The sequence below is a fragment of the Symphodus melops genome (assembly GCF_947650265.1).
Source record: "Symphodus melops genome assembly, chromosome: 1".
Classification (NCBI taxonomy): Eukaryota; Metazoa; Chordata; class Actinopteri; order Labriformes; family Labridae; genus Symphodus; species Symphodus melops.
This window is the reverse complement of record NC_136691.1, coordinates 15,189,996-15,206,868: the sequence shown is the minus strand read 5'-3', so window position 1 is coordinate 15,206,868 and position 16,873 is coordinate 15,189,996. Positions and strand designations below refer to the sequence as shown.

Below are 16,873 nucleotides of genomic sequence, written 5' to 3'. Positions count from 1 at the left end.
CTTCTCCCAACTGTTCCTGTCTCTCTTCAGCTGTCCTGTCTGATAAAGGCCCACAAATATAACTTACTTATGAGTAAAGAGTATTTAACTATTGGTATATTTGATAATCTGAACGTTTCGTTACACCACTGTTTTTGTCAAACAAGTTCTTACTTATTCTTGATGAATTTCAACATGACGTAGAAAGGGTAACTAGCTTAAAAAAGACTATACAAAGACTGCCCAATATTCATGGATCAAAAAGGACTTTGATCCCATCAGACTTTTTTCTTGACAAACACAGATAATATTATCAGTGTGTAGATTGTTGAAGTGTCTCAGTGTTTAACAAAGTTTATCAGTTTTCCTGCTCAAGAATTTTGAAAGAGACTTCAAGAGACTTTCAAGTTTCAAGAAACGAATCAAAACTCTCATTAAGGTTTAGACATTTCAGAGTCCAGATCAATACAATGATCCTCTTCAAAGACTTGAGTTTTTCCCCACAGCCAATTCTTCTTTATTCTCATAACACATCTCATAAAAAAGAACTATACACCAGTATAATGTATTGACTCTGTTGATGCATGAGTAGCCTTCAGTTCGGTTTCTTGCCCCTCTCTGTTCCTGCCTCGCCAATGTTTCCTGCTGCTTTTTACATCGTCATTGAAAAGAAAGGCCTTAATAGATTTGATTATATTAATTTTGCGTCAGGAACAGAGTAGTGGACGACGGCTTCCATTCAAGTCCCATTTGCCACTACGGCAATGACGAGCCTTTTTTGCTTTCCAACAACTTCCACTGCTTCTTGGACATAAACCAAGGTCCAATAGCTCGAGTGGGTGACTGCTACGAAGAGGTTTTTTAACTGTATTTAAGAGCTGATGGTGGAGTGTTCAGTGGGATAGTGACTATTAATAATCACAGAGAGAAAACAGGATTTCTTTTTCTGTTGACATCTCGAGTCAACCATTTACAAGATTGTAAGGAAGGGCTGCATCATGTCTTGTATCACCCTCAGAGCACGTGTCTGAGATTAAGGAAGCTCTCCCTGCCTGATTTTTGTCATTGTATGGATTGCTTGGATACAAATTAATTTGAGTCATTGAATGAGAAAGCCTTCAGATGTTTCAGAGGACCGTAATTCCCACCAGCTTGAGTTTTACTGGGTTTTTCGCGCCACCCTGCTGCTTTCATTTTAAGACGAATTCCTTTGTAGTCTGTTGCAATTAGCTTACTGCTGTCTCTTTTTACACCATTGTGCTCATCCCAAGGCTTATTAGCAACACACAGGGAATAAGTTTGGCTTTTAATGGAGATAATACATGCCTCCAAATAGGAAAATAGTTTGAGAATTGGGAAAAAAAAGCAAATATATCCTGCTATCAAAGATATGACTCATACATCAAGCATTACATTTTGAACAAAACCCTCTTAAACAGAAACTCGTTGATTCTATAAAAATGCTGTACCTGGACATTTTGTCCATAGTCACAGTTTGAATCATGAATAAAAAAATATAACCTGTCACCTCAATGTACTTTGGCGGGTCTCTACTGCTGATTCGAGTTAATTCAGAAAGTTTTGTGCCAGGCAATCACTCTGTTGTCTACCACCCCCCCAAAATTTCCCCCTGCTGCTCCCCATTCCATTTCCGCTCGAGCAACTAAGTATGTCACAAATGTGGGTCAGTCGCCTTTCTTCACTACACTAAAGTCAATTCGATTTGGTGCAATGATAGTGAGCTATCAAATTTAAACTGCTTGGAGGTTGCAGAAGAAGTGTGCAGCAGTCTTCAGCAAGTGCCAGCTCCTGTTTGACTCTTCTCCTCAAGAGAGAGAGAGAGAGAGAGAGAGAGAGAGAGAGAGAGAGAGAGAGAGAGAGAGAGAAATACATGACAGGAGGGAGAGGAAAACACCTCCACCATTAGAGGAGAAGAAGACAGGGGCACGGAGAATATGCGCGCCTTGATTCATTAGCAGACCAACTGAAGTAAAGATGACAATGAAGCCTTTAGCACTTTGCTGATGCTCATATTGTCCTCCATTTTTAATCAAAGCATTTAGACAAACACATAATTCAATGTGCTTCTTTTGACACTAAAAAGGACAGTAGGTACTTGGCTTCGGAGTGGGACTGGGTCATAACTGGACTGTGACAGTTTTATTGCCATCACTTCTAGGGAAGTCGAACTCACTGGCTTATTTACGTGTTTTACTCCCCAATAATGTTGCACTTACGACTATGACACAGTTCAAGAGATGGACTGATGGACAAGCTGATGTTTTGAACCTGATGGAAAGCATGTCCTCTGACAGATAAAGGTAACCTGTGCTGATACAAAGAACAAGAGAAAAATACATGAAACACTGCATCGATAGTATGTTTTGCCATTTTGGTGAACTTAATCAACTCGAAAACACTTTTAAAGGCAGGGTTGGTCATTTTTTTTTTTTTTTTTAAGATTTATTTTTGGCCTTTATTGCCTTTATTGATAGAGAGAGGAAGGTGGATAGAGTCGGAAACAGGGAGAGAGCAGGGAGAGACATGCGGGAAATGGGCCAAAGGCCGGACGCGAACCAGGGCCACCCGCGCGAGGAGCAAAGCCTCGCTACATGGGACGTGCGCGCTGCCGCTGCGCCACCGGTGCCCCTCCAGATACACTTTTTAAGATGTTGAAATTGTCTTTAGGCCCTGACAGAAATTATGAATTCTTGTGCTCTGAAAAAGAAACCAAAAAAAAAAATCTGTCATCCGTAGCAGTTATAAACACTTCGACCAAAGTCGGCACTCGGGACACGTTTTAAAAACCAATCAAGCCTCTCTATCCCCTGCATGCATGTGCTCACACTCAAAGCATGATCTGAGATCTGCTTCTGGACCAATGGCGCTAGTACATGTAAGTTAGGGGCGTGACTTTAGAGGGAGCACAGAGGGGAGGGGCTGAATACGAAGAATGGAGAGGATGCTACTTTTTTAAAATTACCTACCCTGCCTTTAAGCTCTGAATAACTTTATTTAAAATATCTTAACATGTTACACTCACGGCCTGGTTCTGGTCAGCACTCTTAGATTTGATTTGTTTTATGATCCAGAAACTGAGAGTTGGGCTGATTTCACTTCTGTTCAGATTAAATTGTAAGGTATCTGTCATGGTTTGAAGAATATTTTAACTGCTGAGTCATGTTATGTGTCCCGATATAAAACGTATACTCCCAGCTCATTTTCCCTTTAGGCGGAACTAAGATGTGCTAATAGACGTACAAACAACAGGTTACTTTGCCTTTCTTAAGTAGATTTACTGTTTATTTGGTGACTGCTTTGACATTTTGTTTACAAAGTAATGGGAGACATGATTGGGAATCAGTCCCATGCTGTTTTATTTTTAAGATGAGTGGATGCGCTTTGTGTTCTCATTCTGACTTCTCGACCGGCTTGATCTTCTACTATCAGCTTGATGCATGCTGGAAGCGTCTCCGTCGAAATTAGTCACAGCATGGAATTCCCGCTGAGCACAGTGGAATGGCGCTTCAGGGACGTGCCTGAGACGGGCACTGCGGGTGCAGCTGAAACATGAGTATAGACAAGAGGGCGCGACCCGCTCCAGAGCAAGTGGCATGGATGGAACACCACACGCATGCATGCCGAGGGGTCCTGGGGTAAAACCTGCCATTATTAGATTTGTTATTTCATCAAAGTTGACAATTGACAGCATGTGACCTTGTCACTTGTCACGCCTTGTTTTGGGGTCAGTGTGAAATGTCCATATATATATATATATATATATGTTTTTAATATGTTGAGAATACAATTTTTCATATTGCAACTTGGAGTTGCACATTGCCTTGTTACAATGTCAATACAATTTCTATTGATTGAACTGCATTGACAAATAAAATATTTAAAAATAAGATGCATCAATCAGCCTTCTAGTGACGTGCATGGTGGGGAACATGTGCACAACAGTTCTCAAACAAAACACAAATTGCCATGCTTTTCAAGCAAATTATTTTATGCGGTTAATAGTTGGTATTTAATGCCAGCATCCTGCCATACTGTCGCTCATCCTCATCCAATTCTACGTAGAATCATCTCGCTGGCTTAGAAACAAAAAACGAGCAGGGTGGAGGCAGTAGGATGGATAGAGAGAGAGACCGGAAATATATCGGAGAAAAAGGGACAAAGACAAAAGGGAGGGAGAGACAGAGATCTTTGCCTGCAGACAGAAAGGGAAGAATACATTTCTGTCAGCCGTCCGCTTTGTCCTAACTTCAAAGAGCCTGTGGATTGCACTTAGGAGGTGCCTAAATGAGGTGATGTGAGAGATGAGAGCCAGAGCTGCACTGCATGTGCCACTGGCAGTGATTCTCAAAGGACTGCAGTTGAGGGCCTTAGCGCAAACACACACAGACACTCACAGCCAGACTTCAATACAGAGACGTGATGTGGATGAATGTAGCTTTCAGTCTTTGCTTGAACGCCAACGATTTCCATTCGTATTAAAATTGTTACTTGAAAAGAAATGGCGAGTTTAATATACAGGGAAAAGGAGTATATATCACAAAGATGCCCAAAGGAAACTATTGGATTTATTAAAAAGGAAATATCACATAGAGATGTCGTCTGCATGTTCAAGTGCATCACTTTGTGTAAGTGTGTTATGTGCTCAAGTGTTTGCGTCTTGTCTGGGCCTTTAATTACATTGACTCATCCTTTCCTGGGATTTGATTTGCATATTTATGCCTATGTGTGTGTGTGAATGCTTTTCTGCATGTCTGTTGGTGTTTTTTTCTATCACCAGGAACTCTGAAAGGAATCTCAGATGTTTCACAGCAGCAGATAAGAGCTATCCACAGTGTGCCTGAAGGAAACTGCTGCGGATAGAGGAGCTTAAATATGGAGGAGGGGTCGGGGTTGATGTGTTATGGTATGTGTGTGTGTGTGTGTGTGTGTGTGTGTGTGTGTGTGTTTGGTGTTTCGGTAGGGGATGAGAAAAGACAAGATGTGAAGCGTCATCCGTCTACACGAGAGCTGCTGTCAAGATTGGAGAAGACGGGAGGGAAGCATGAAAGGAGGATGAGAAGGGAGGGAACTGAGGAGGCAGATGTCCGGTGAGAGTTTAGGTGAGACAGCAGAGGAAAACATGGTCAAGAGTAAGAGAGGGAAAAAAAAAATAAAGAAAGGAGGGGGAGAAAGGGGAGCACAAATCCAACAAGAAGCATAACAAAGACGGAGTGAGAGAGAGAGAACAGGAGAGGATGATGGACAGATGAGGGAAGAGGCGCTGCTTTCTCTGTCATCCCACCTGCTTCTGCTATCTGTCAGATAGGACTATGCTCCCTCTAGTATCCCTTACTAGGCTCCATCCGTCACCACGTATGTGAGTGTGTGTCCGTGCATGCGTGTCCAGTATTTGATTGGCGTAGTGTGCTGCGGGGAGGAAATGGTGACCGATATGAGGAGAAGAAGAAGAAGAAGAAGAAGAGTCGGTCTCATCATGGCTCTCAGTCCTAAAGTGTTTATAATGAGTGAACATGGCAGATGCTGCAGATTGATGATAGGGCAGAGTTGGAGTTTGTGTGCGCAAGTGTGTGTGTATTTTTTCTCTTTCTGCACTATTGTGTTTGTGCACGTGTGTATTACCTGATGTGCGCGCTGATGTATAGAACAAAGCTTCCTGCAGCCTTTATCTCAGCATTGGTTGTTTTGCGGAGCGTGTCGGCTGCTGATAGCCACTATCAGCCTCAGCCACCCTCCTCCATCTCTCGGCCTCGCCATTTTTCGTCCCCTCGTAGCTTCCTCACTCCTCCACTTGCCGCCTTCCTTCCCTCCCCCTCCTTAGTTATTCCCTTTGACCTCGACTTTCTGTGCCCATTCTCCATCTGTCTTACGGTGAACTCTCCTCAAACAGATAACCAAAGTCATTTAATCACACTTATTTATATCTCGCAACTCCACACATGCAGTTCTTTCTGTCCTCATTTAACCCACTGAAAAGGCCACATTTAAATTCATGTGTGTTGGTTTTGCTCCCAAAGACAATCTGCAGCCAAAACTGGAACAGCTGCAAATCCAGAATGATAAAATTCTTATCGTATTTCTCGACGTGTTTGGTGAATCAACTTATTTTGGAGTGTTATCCCGATTCTGCCTCCGCTGATAACTTCAAGATCCCTTAAGGTGAGAGTAAATCCTACATCCAGAAACAGGATCAGTCGACAATCTCTCCAGCTTGTTTATACAATATCAACAGGGAATGACTTTATATATTGTCTGTGAGAGTCTGGGGAAACTTGACTCAATAGTTGGTGTTATAGTTTACTCATAAAATTGGGGCTTGAAGATGCAGAAGTGGAAGGTACTGACTGCAAACATGTGAATGAGGATCCATGACAGATGACTGACTGACTCTTTCAGTGTAAGTTTTTACAGAATGCAGAAAAACTGGAAAGAAAAGATGAAAGGGCTTATACCCATACTCATATCTTTTTTTACACATACGGAAATCTCCTAAAAAACTGGAGCTTTTCTGGACGAGCTGTTTATGTGAACGCAAACAGCCTCATTTTTTCGCGCAGACTTCACCTGGATTTTCTCCCTGCCAGACCCTCTTGTATTTTACCCGCAGCAAGTCTGAGTGAGCTGATGTGAGAACACGGCAGGATATTCTCAGGAGAATTCACCTCGAGCCAATAGGAGGGGGAGTGACATTTCTACACTGTTACTGCTGCACGGTGCAGAGTGTATGCATGCGACCACGATGACCTCCATGCACAGAATTAAACGGCTGAATTATGTTTTCTTTTTGCCTGCTTGTTGTTCTCTGCTCTTTTGTTGATGTTGTCATTCCACTGGATGACAAATAAAGGCAAATATTGTCATTATAGCGTTAGATAGATAGATAGATAGATAGATAGATAGATAGATAGATAGATAGATAGATAGATAGATAGATAGATAGATAGATAGATAGATAGATAGATAGATAGATAGATAGATAGATAGATAGATAGATAGATAGATACTTTATTGATCCCGATAGCATGTATGGAGAATCTCCGTAGCCGTCTTCCCATAATTAATTAAATATTATCCAGAGTGTATATGTGAAAATGGCTTCAGAGCGAGTTTTTTTTTTTTTTTTCTTTGGGGTGTAACAACATTAAAATATGAAACCTACATAGAGTACCTTAATCACTCTGGAGGTCCAAATATGGTTTAACTAATATTTCCCTACAAAAAAAAAACTAGTTTTAACAGAAAAAAACAAGAGATTTTCAAAGAAGCACAGGCTTAATCATACGTTTTTGAGGGTCAGCAGTTTAAAGGCACAAATGCTGACCAGGAGTGACTGCACCCGCTGCCAGGTGGATAGAGGGCAGACATTTGAACTACAAAAGAAGTGAATCATAACAAAAACACATCATGTTCCAAATAGAGCTGAAAAGCTTAGTCATTCGTAAAGCACAGAATGCAGGAAAATCAAAAAACTAAAATTCTCATTCTGCTGCCTTTACAATGGACAGGCTTTTTTTTATATAGTTTTGACACTTCACACATTAAACACATTAGATATCAGAAATCAACATGTAGTTCAAATGCTGTTTTACATAATTGCCACATTCAAAATATCTATAATGCTTTAGATGGTTATTGAGCTTGTCATGCAAGTCTTTCAGTCTTCTGCTCATGTGACAAATCTCCAACTGCGCATCTTTTAAATGTCAGAGTCATAAAGGGGTTGGGTAAAACTTGAGTGCAGCGCATCAACAGCTCTAAGATGCTCAAAAGCGTGATGGCTCTTCTCCGTACACAAGAGTATACACGGCTAAGTCAAGGCCCGATACAACCTGAAAACATCTCTGCATAATTTACACCAGTACACAGGCGTTAAGTGTGGAGGGGGGAAAAAAATCTGTTGCTCCCACAGGGGGGGCTTGTAAGAGGTAATGTCTTGCTGAGATCTCTGTTTGACTCTTTTAAAAACATAGATTTAGCAGCAATAAAGGTACGCAAGTGTTTGAAACATTTCTATGAGTGGGTACTTGTGCACCACTTTGAAGTGTTCATCGAAATCAGGTTTATCAATTAGACTCGAAGGCCTTACTGAAGCTAATGCAAGTAACGAATCCACTTAACAGAGCAACGGTGCAAAATGTTTTCTATCTGCACCCTTTGAGATACAACTCTCTCAATGAGTTTTTCTTTGTTGGTTTTGTTCGGCAAAGCATTGATTGATTTGAAGATTTAAACTGCATTTTCTGATGCTGCAGAGGACGTGTAGAAGAGAGAAAAGAACTGGGGACATGGAGCGGGTTTGATGGATGCAGTGTGAATAAGTTGCCTGGTACAAATAGACCCTCAGGCAGCCTTGCAGCAATGCCAGACTTTCCAATTTGCTTCATGGCTTTTTGTCGCATGCCGAACCTCATTTCTCTCCCCCTTTAGCTACCACTGTTCACTTTATATTGGCTTTTAAAAAAAAAAAGAGTTTAATCCATGGAAATGATTTACAAGTCCCTCCTGTGATTTTGAATTTAGCCATCTCAAACTGAGACAGGACTGAAAGGAGGCTGCAGAGTTTAAGTGCGAGGTCGCTAGAGGCTGAACATGTGTTTATTCAAAATATCCACAGTCAATTTCCTCCCACGTAAAGACTTTTTCTTCTTTTGTCTGACTGTCTGCAGCTCTCTCTCTCTCTCTCTCTCTCTCTCTCTCTCTCTCTCTCTCTCTCTCTATCTCTCTCTCTCTCTCTCTCTCTCTCGCTGTCCCTTTGGTCAGCCCCTTCAGGTGAGGAGGTTTGTGACTTAATCACAGCGGGGCTGTTGGAGTCTATAGGAACCCAGGAGAGCAGCAGCAGCAGCAGAGTGGATGTGACTCTCAACCATGTTCAAGCACAGCTCTCCGCACACCATTTCCCCTTGTTGTAGTACATGCCTGCTGGCTGCCAAGTGTCACTGGAGGGCCACTTTACAGGGACAGGCACAGCACCTGTGTGTCTTTAGTGGGTTTTGTTCAACATGAGTATTAGCTCTGTTTATGAGTCGGGGGAAACAAATCCATGCCCGTAATCCTCTGACCTTGAGTAAGTAGAGGGTTTAAAAACCATTATGTAAAGAGTAAGCAGAAGTGTGCAATCATCTCATGTAACTCTGCATCACATTAACCCCAAACTCCTCATCTATTTTTTCTTTTTTTTTTGTTTACGTCTGGTGATATTGTAACTTGAATATCGTGTGGAGGCAGAGCTGTGACCCTCCCCAGGCTTCCAACGAGATCTGGCATACAGACAGAGTTTATGAGAGCTTATTTTGGTCCGTGAGAGGGCTTGAAGGGGTTAGGGGACACCCTGACATGGCATACCAGTACGGTCTGTGTGACCTCATGACACAAACCGGCAGCTTGTCAGCTGTAGTGTAAGTAGACCCCATCTGACTGACAAGTAATCTGTCAACTAATGCAGTGTTGTAGATGCAACATGACACAATAGAAATAATCAGTAGCTGTTTTTTCTTTTCTTTTCTTTTCAAAAAAAAATGGATACACCTATCCTTTTATACTTGGCTATTATTGGTATTTTAGCACCTTCCAGCAAACTCTGTCCTTTACAAATAAAAGCCTAAATGTTCTGGAGGTTTCCCCCACACTGGCCTCAATTCAATGACAAAACACTCTTGTCTCAAATATCTCCCCCTTCCTCACCTCCCCCTCTCTCCTTCTTTGCTCCTTGTCCTGGTTGCCCAGCAGAAGCCCTGAGCCCTGTGGAGTGAACATCCATTTTGAGCCTTGTGCCTGTCAAGCCTGCTGTTGGTAAATGAGCAAACTAACCTGTTGCTTTCAATCTGCCCATTTCCATTTTTCTCCATCTTTACTTTTGATTCTAGCTCTCTCTATTTTTCCTTACAACTGCATCTTGATCCTTTGCTTGTACCCACAAAGCTTTGAAAGATTGTGACTTGAAAGGGCGACCGGCAAGGACTTTTCAGGCTTCTTTGTAGACATTTAGAATGGACTATTGTATTCAAAGCACCTCATATAGATTATTTTCCAGGGCAAGCCTCTTGTCAAGAATTGTATATCACATTTCATCCACTATTGAGCGAAGCTTTCTTTGAATCTGTGGATAAAAATCAGAGGAACGGTACATTTATATGAGTAGTAAAAACAGCCTGAAGCAGAGGCAGGTTAGACAGCAGAATAAGTCACAGATCAATGAGGAATTTTCTGCAAAGTTTAATTCCAACACAAGCCTCCGTCGTTCAAAAAGGAAATGCAAAATGTTGCGTGCACAGTGGCTCGACAACAGAGCTAAACAAACAGATACAGAAAACAGAGCCCAGGGCTGTTGCGTGTTTAACATGTTTCATAACTTCTGTAGTTTATTCTCCTGATGACCTGCACGTTTCCTGGACGTGCTGTACGCCTTGATCAGGTTTGAATCCTTGCTCACAGTTCTTTTTTTTTTTTTTTTTAAAAGATTTGTTTTTGGCCTTTTTGCCTTTAATGATAGAGGGAGGACAGTGGATAGAGTCGGAAAGGGGGAGAGAGAGTGGGGAGAGACATGCGGGAAATGGGCCACAGGCCGGACGCGAACCCGGGCCACCCGCGCGCGAGGACTGAGCCTCAATACGTGGGGTTGCGCGCACTGCCGCTGCGCCACCGGCGACCCCTCACAGTTCTTTTCACAAATAAATACCCAGAGAAAGGGGAGGGGGAGTAGAGAAAGTAAGATAGAGTGAAAGGCAGGGTGATCAATAAAGAGAAATGACAGAAAAGAGTAATTAAAGAACATATGTCAGAGGAGGACATTTCTGGAATCACCAGACTGAAATGTAGTACTTGAATGAACTCCCTGTGTGCTCATATAAATCCAAGTCAATAGTGGTAATATGTCGCTGGCATCAACTTTTATTTACATCTGCATGCTTAATAAGCCTCTGCAGCATGTGCTGACACAGCTTTGTGGATGTTACAGTAAAGGCTACACATGTAACGTCTCAGTCACACACAGCTCGTCACAATACATGCACTTTGCCTTTACCTTTAATGAGTCGGCTGCGTAGGTTAGAACTTCGCCAATAATGCTGCACCAGCTTGGAGCCGTGTTCACTTTGCAGGGCTGGAGGGCACAGAATCGGACCCCATCAGCGAGCCGCTTCCTGAAGCCCTGCCGCTCCACCAGGCCCCCATGTGGCGCTCCATCTCTCTGAAGAGACTTCAAAGGCAGGCATTTGCAGTCTTGATGTAGGCGTTAACCTTTGACTCAGAGCCTCTCTCTGTGCAAACAGGGGCCGCCTAATTGATGCTACCTACTGCGGGAAAAAAATAACTTGTCTTTGTGGATCACAGCAAAAGCGGAGAGTGCTTTAAAGCCAGAGACAGACGGCGGCTGTGCATCTACTGTAACAAGATGGTAATACATGTTTATTGGCGGCAGTGAGCAATAGATTTTTTTCTTCGAACTGTTCTGTTTTTATGTCCAAGAAATGCTGAGACCATTGTATTTTTTAAATCTTATTTCTGTGGTCTTACACCAAATATAATCACACAAGTTCCATCTGCTATTTATTTTGATGCCTTACTGTAAGTTGAAGAACAGATAAAGATACAAAAAAAATAAAGACACATCAACTGCTACAGTTTTTACTATCTCAAATAGAAACAATTCATCTGCAGGAATTTGAATCAAATGATTGAAGCTTGGTTTACAATGGTAGGTAGGTAGTCATGGATTTGTAGATAAGAAGGAATGGCAGAATGCAATTTTCCACAAATCTCATGGTCTTAAGTTGGTCAGATACTGGAGATTGACTCGAGCCTTCATCACATCTTTTCGCCCCTGATAATGCTGAGTGGACACACAGATCACTGTGGTTAATTTTGCCACCTTATGTCCTGGACCCGCTCTGAATGAGGGATAATCCAGATGGATAAAGGGATGTGGTGACTGAAGGAAAACAGCATGGGCTCGTCTGTATTATTGCATTTTGTGCGCATTTACTGCTAACCACATTACTGAGGCCAATTTCAGGACACCAACAGGAAATCTTAAGAAGCTCTCACAAACTGTAGCTTCCCACGCTGCTGTATCAATAATGAATTAATGGTGATGACAAAGTTTTATCTTCTTTACAATACAGCTGCAGCTAACTCAACTTCTTAATGTGCAGTGGAAGTGCACCATGAGAGTAAAAAATATGTTGTCTCTTGAACTTTTATATAGTCTCACTCACTGGCTTCTAAATAGGCCATCACCATATTGTTAATGTTATCTCCACTGCCGTTCGGTGGAATGCAGACCTGTTGTATAATCAAAATGGAAAGAATTCATTCTCATACAGATTGGAAGTTGAAAAAAAGGAGCCAGCCTCAAGTTGACACTTTACAGTTTAGCACAATTTCGATTTACTTTATTTAACCCGAGAAGTCACCGTTCAGTCGCAGCAGAGAATGCTTTCTTTTCTGCAACTTGATTGGTTTTTGAGTAGAAAATATTCTGTAACATCTTTTGAGTAATTGTGCCAGAGCTCATTTAGCAAGGTCATCGTGGCTTCCAAGGGTACAAGAATCTTTCCGTTCAAAACTGACTTCTAAAAAACATCAACATGTGTACTGATTTATCTTCCTTTCTTCTTGTTTACAGGATACAGACCTACTGGATATCGCATACATAAAAGATGCTCGAAATGGAAAGTGCACCAAAACGCCAAAGGTAAGACCAAAGTGAACTTCTACGAGTTGCTTTCCATGCTTTTATACCTGTATATACATGTATGAAATGTATTTATACAGACACCTTGGGATTGTATCTCCTTTGTGGAAGGTATTGAATCAAAGGCTTGTTTCAGTATTGTTCTTGTCTCTGTCTGCTGTGCCTGTGGAAACACAATGAGCAGTGTACTGATAGACAAAAATGGGCATCATTTTGGGGTGATGAAATGCTTTGTAAGTGTTTATTTTTTGCACGGAAATGAAAGCTGTGAGTGGGTGGGAGCACATCCGTGAATCAGACAGTGTCTGCATCCATCCGGCCCGTAACTGTTATGGATAGGAGTGAAATTGGTTCAGGTGGTTGTAATGATTGGCATTCAAATACGAGACTTGTGTAAACAGGCATTGTTTGTATTGGATATTTAGTGTGTAGTACATTTGTTTGCTACTATTATGGAGCTGAGTTGATGCTATTAATTCAACTACGTGTATTTAGTGTGGTGTTCAAACCCTCACTGTAACGGTGCGTGGATGGATTCCCAGAAAAGCAAACAAATCTTGGGCATCAAATTGTTTTTCGCAGCTAATCGACACGCTGTCGATTGTGACCAATGAGAGAAGAATTTGCTCTCACATTTTTTTAATCTGGCACCTTGAAACTGTCAAAGAATTTGGCCCATTCTGCTACCGTTACAAAGCCAAATTCAGTTCTGCACTGAATTCCCCACTTACCAAGGGGTGGTTGGAATAATAACCTGCATTCCTATCCATTTTTTTTATCATCTAAACCCTAGATACAGACTCAATTTAATATATCATTTAGGAGAGAGTCAATCTCGTGATGAGCTGCTGTTTTAAAGCAGCGGCATGTCTTCATGGCTTTGGCGTGTTACAGCGGGAGAAGCAGGTGGAGGTCGCGCTCTGCTGCTCTGTCTGGGGAGTGAGTAATGATGGAATGAGTACAATAACACAGAGAAGATTCATGCATTTCTAAACAGCTTACAGAGTGATGCTACCCAGGGAGGAGACAAGACCACGTGATGGGTAAGATGGTCAAAGCATTGGAAATCCATTACTGGGAGATGGAGCGGTGATGCACCCTGGGCATTGTAATGGGAGCTCCAGTGAGACACAGTGTCTGAAGAGTTGATGAGGCGAGAAGAGGAAAGGAAAAAGGGAGGGAGGGGAGGAGTGGAGAAGTGAAGGAAAGGAAGCAGAGACAAGGGAAGGAGAGGAGAGGGAAAGGGGAGTTGTTGTTTTTTATCATCTGAGCTCTGCCAATGGCGTGAAAAAGAAAAAGGGGAAGAGAGGCAGGACACAGCGATGATGTGAGGGCAAAGAACATTCAAGAAGTACAGATAATATCAGACAGCAGTTGTTGCAAGTGGACAGCACTTTTTTTTTTTGGCTTCTCTGCTCAAACATTTCTCCTTCACATGCTGAAGGATATTTTTAGAAGGGTGAACTTCTAACAGGGATCACTTTGATTTAACTTTAGCTTCAAAAACAGTACAAAAGAGTGGAAGAAAAAGCTTGACAAAGGTTTTATAGGGCACCTTATATTTGTTCAGAGAAACAAAATCCGAGTTAGAAATAAAAAATATAGGAGGTAGATATGTTTTAAATGTTTTTCAGCTTCTCTTTCTCCGTGGGCCCCGTGTCCACTGAGCGTTTTTGGGGGGGTTTTTTCCGGGAAGAAAAACACTGGCTTTACGCTCGGGAGTATTTGCATGAGGCGTTTGTGCGTTGAGAAGGAAAGCGCTGCACGTCCGTCCTGTCTCCTTGACGACAGTGTGTTGACAACGGCTGCTGTATGGCAGACACTGCTCCATTGCTTTTTACTGCATGGTTTTTCACGCCAGCAGACACGGAGCAAGGAGGATGTGGGTACAATGAATGATCCGTAGGAGTCAAAAATACGGGGAATATTCGACATTTTCAAAAGAGCGCCCGTGACGTCAACAGCGCCCTTCAGAAAAGTTGAACGCTTTTCAACTTGAAAAAGTCACATCAACATAACAAACACAAACACCTCTACGAGTTCTGACAGTGCTGAACACCAAACATACACATATCATTCATTTAGTTGATGTGTCTAATACCGATGTCACCGGCCGGTCCTGCAGCTTGTGTTCTGCTAAAAACAACAAAAGAGGAGCGAATATAAGTTTACAACCACAGACTACAAGTAGACTGTGATGTCACAAACATTCAGATGCTTCTACTTGTTCCACGCAGCCTGTCTGCTGATTCGTGAGGAGAGTGAGAGGAGAAAAGTCGAAGCACCATTTGATTCAATGTAACCTTATCAAAACCTACCGTTAGTCTGTGCAAAACTTAAAAAAAACCTTCTTTTTTTTTAATCGAGCATAGCTCCATGCTGCCTTCACGCATTAATCCATGCTGCTTTCTTTTCACTGAGACTCAGCACAGGGATTTAGCAGCAGTAGATTTATTTCATGACTTAGCGATACATTTTCCTTGGACCTGCAGATCACACGCAGTCCGAACCGTGGGGGTTTTGTCTGAACTTATCTCAAATCAACTGTGATCTCTTTCACCACTGCTGCTTATTGTTGCTCACATTTTGTTCTTGTGTAATGTATCTCGTTTGTGATCAGCAGTATGTGTCTTACAGATGTTACTGAGGTATGTAAACATAATGATGAAAAAAAAAGACTAGGTATCAGAGGTAAAGACATTGGACCCCCCCTGGACTCAATTTATAAAGATAAACAGGGCTTGGTCTCAATATTCCAGAGTCCTTGTAGGCCGGGAAAGACCTATAACATTCAGCATTTCATTTTAAAGACGACTGAACATTTAAAACTGATTTACATAGCTTAATTACAAATGATGCCTAAACTGGCACATACGAGAGAAAACCAAGGAGGAAGGGTTTTCTCTTTTTCAACTTAGCATTTCTTCAAGTAACACTGCACATAAAACTCCTTTTCATTCTGCCTTGATGTTGGCTCAGTAAATGCTCTTTTCTTCAAAGCTACTTTATTGCTCTGGCTCTGGAGCTCCCTGATCGGCATCCATTCATGCACAATTCAGACAGCCAAAACATTTACCCAGAAGAGATGGGATGTTGGACTCATGAAGACATGTCTGTAAAAGCAGGCTCCGAATCGCTCACTGAGCAATTCTCCCATGCGTCCCAGTTTTTCAGTTTCAGATACAATCCTTCTCAGCAGACTGGCCTGAAATTGGGCTCCAGATGGAAAGGCTGCTTTGGCTCGATTTGAGCTCAAGTTACTCCATATTGTTTTTTGAGCCGCATCAGAATCTTCTGTCTGAGCTTCATTTAAACGTGGAGCCTTCTGCAAATGTGTTCATCGTCTCGTGGAAGTCTACAGGTGTCTCGTCTGCCCTCCGATGAACTAAAGCCACCCTGCCCACGGGCTCAAGCTACTCAGCTATGAATCATACATTTTTTATTGTGCATACACACACACGTACAAAGACACATCGACACACACTAATACATTGGTTGGTGATTAGCACTCCCTGTGATTTGTACATCACGCACACTTACAACTGAACAGACACAAACAGTATTAGGAAGACGAATCCAGGCACGACAAAAGCAGTGGCCTTTGTTTGACCATGCTCAGCATGATGATGTTAATTAGCATGTGTCCACCCCATCATCATTCAGTCTGATTAGATTGGCTGCTTGTCACAATGACAAGAGGAAACCTTTGTTTGATGGGTAGCTCCAGAAATAAATCATGCACCCTCAGGTCTGGTAGGAAACTACATCATTTATAAATGAAAGACAGAAGATTGACCTTCTTCAGTGCAGACAACAGAGGGCTCAGCAAATGAAATCCCGCCTCTCCATCAGTATCTTTCTTGAGCGTGTTTTGCGTTTATGATGTTGTAAGGTTTAATTTTGGCTGCTGTTCTTATGACTCAGTTATCAGCTGTAGGAGCATGGGTTTGTTTTTGCTTTCTCTGTCTGCGCCTCACATTTGTAAAAGTGTTCAGTATTAGTGGATGTTGAAACTGTTCATGTCAAAAAAAGCCGGTTTGCCTTCTTGAAATATAACCACTTTGACCAAAAAAATGGACCCACATTAGCTGCAGAGACAAAAATGTGTCCATATAGTTTGTGCACCTACAGTATAACTTGAAATATTATGCAGCATTATTTATCTCCATATAATATTCTTTCCAT

General features: G+C 42.0%; 1 protein-coding gene across 4 annotated transcripts in view; it reads left to right on the top strand.

The window, feature by feature from the left end:
* plcb1l (phospholipase C beta 1-like) overlaps positions 1 to 16,873 on the top strand; it is a 114,208-nt gene that overhangs the window by 20,786 nt on the left and 76,549 nt on the right. For all 4 annotated transcript variants that reach the window (XR_013781414.1, XM_079370574.1, XM_079370573.1 and 1 more), the window contains exon 3: positions 12,620 to 12,688. Coding sequence is in view for 3 of the 4 variants with exons in the window: in XM_079370574.1 (XP_079226700.1) it covers positions 12,620 to 12,688 (69 nt within the window). In the remaining variant the exon portion in view is untranslated. The remainder of the gene's footprint in view (positions 1 to 12,619; positions 12,689 to 16,873) is intronic.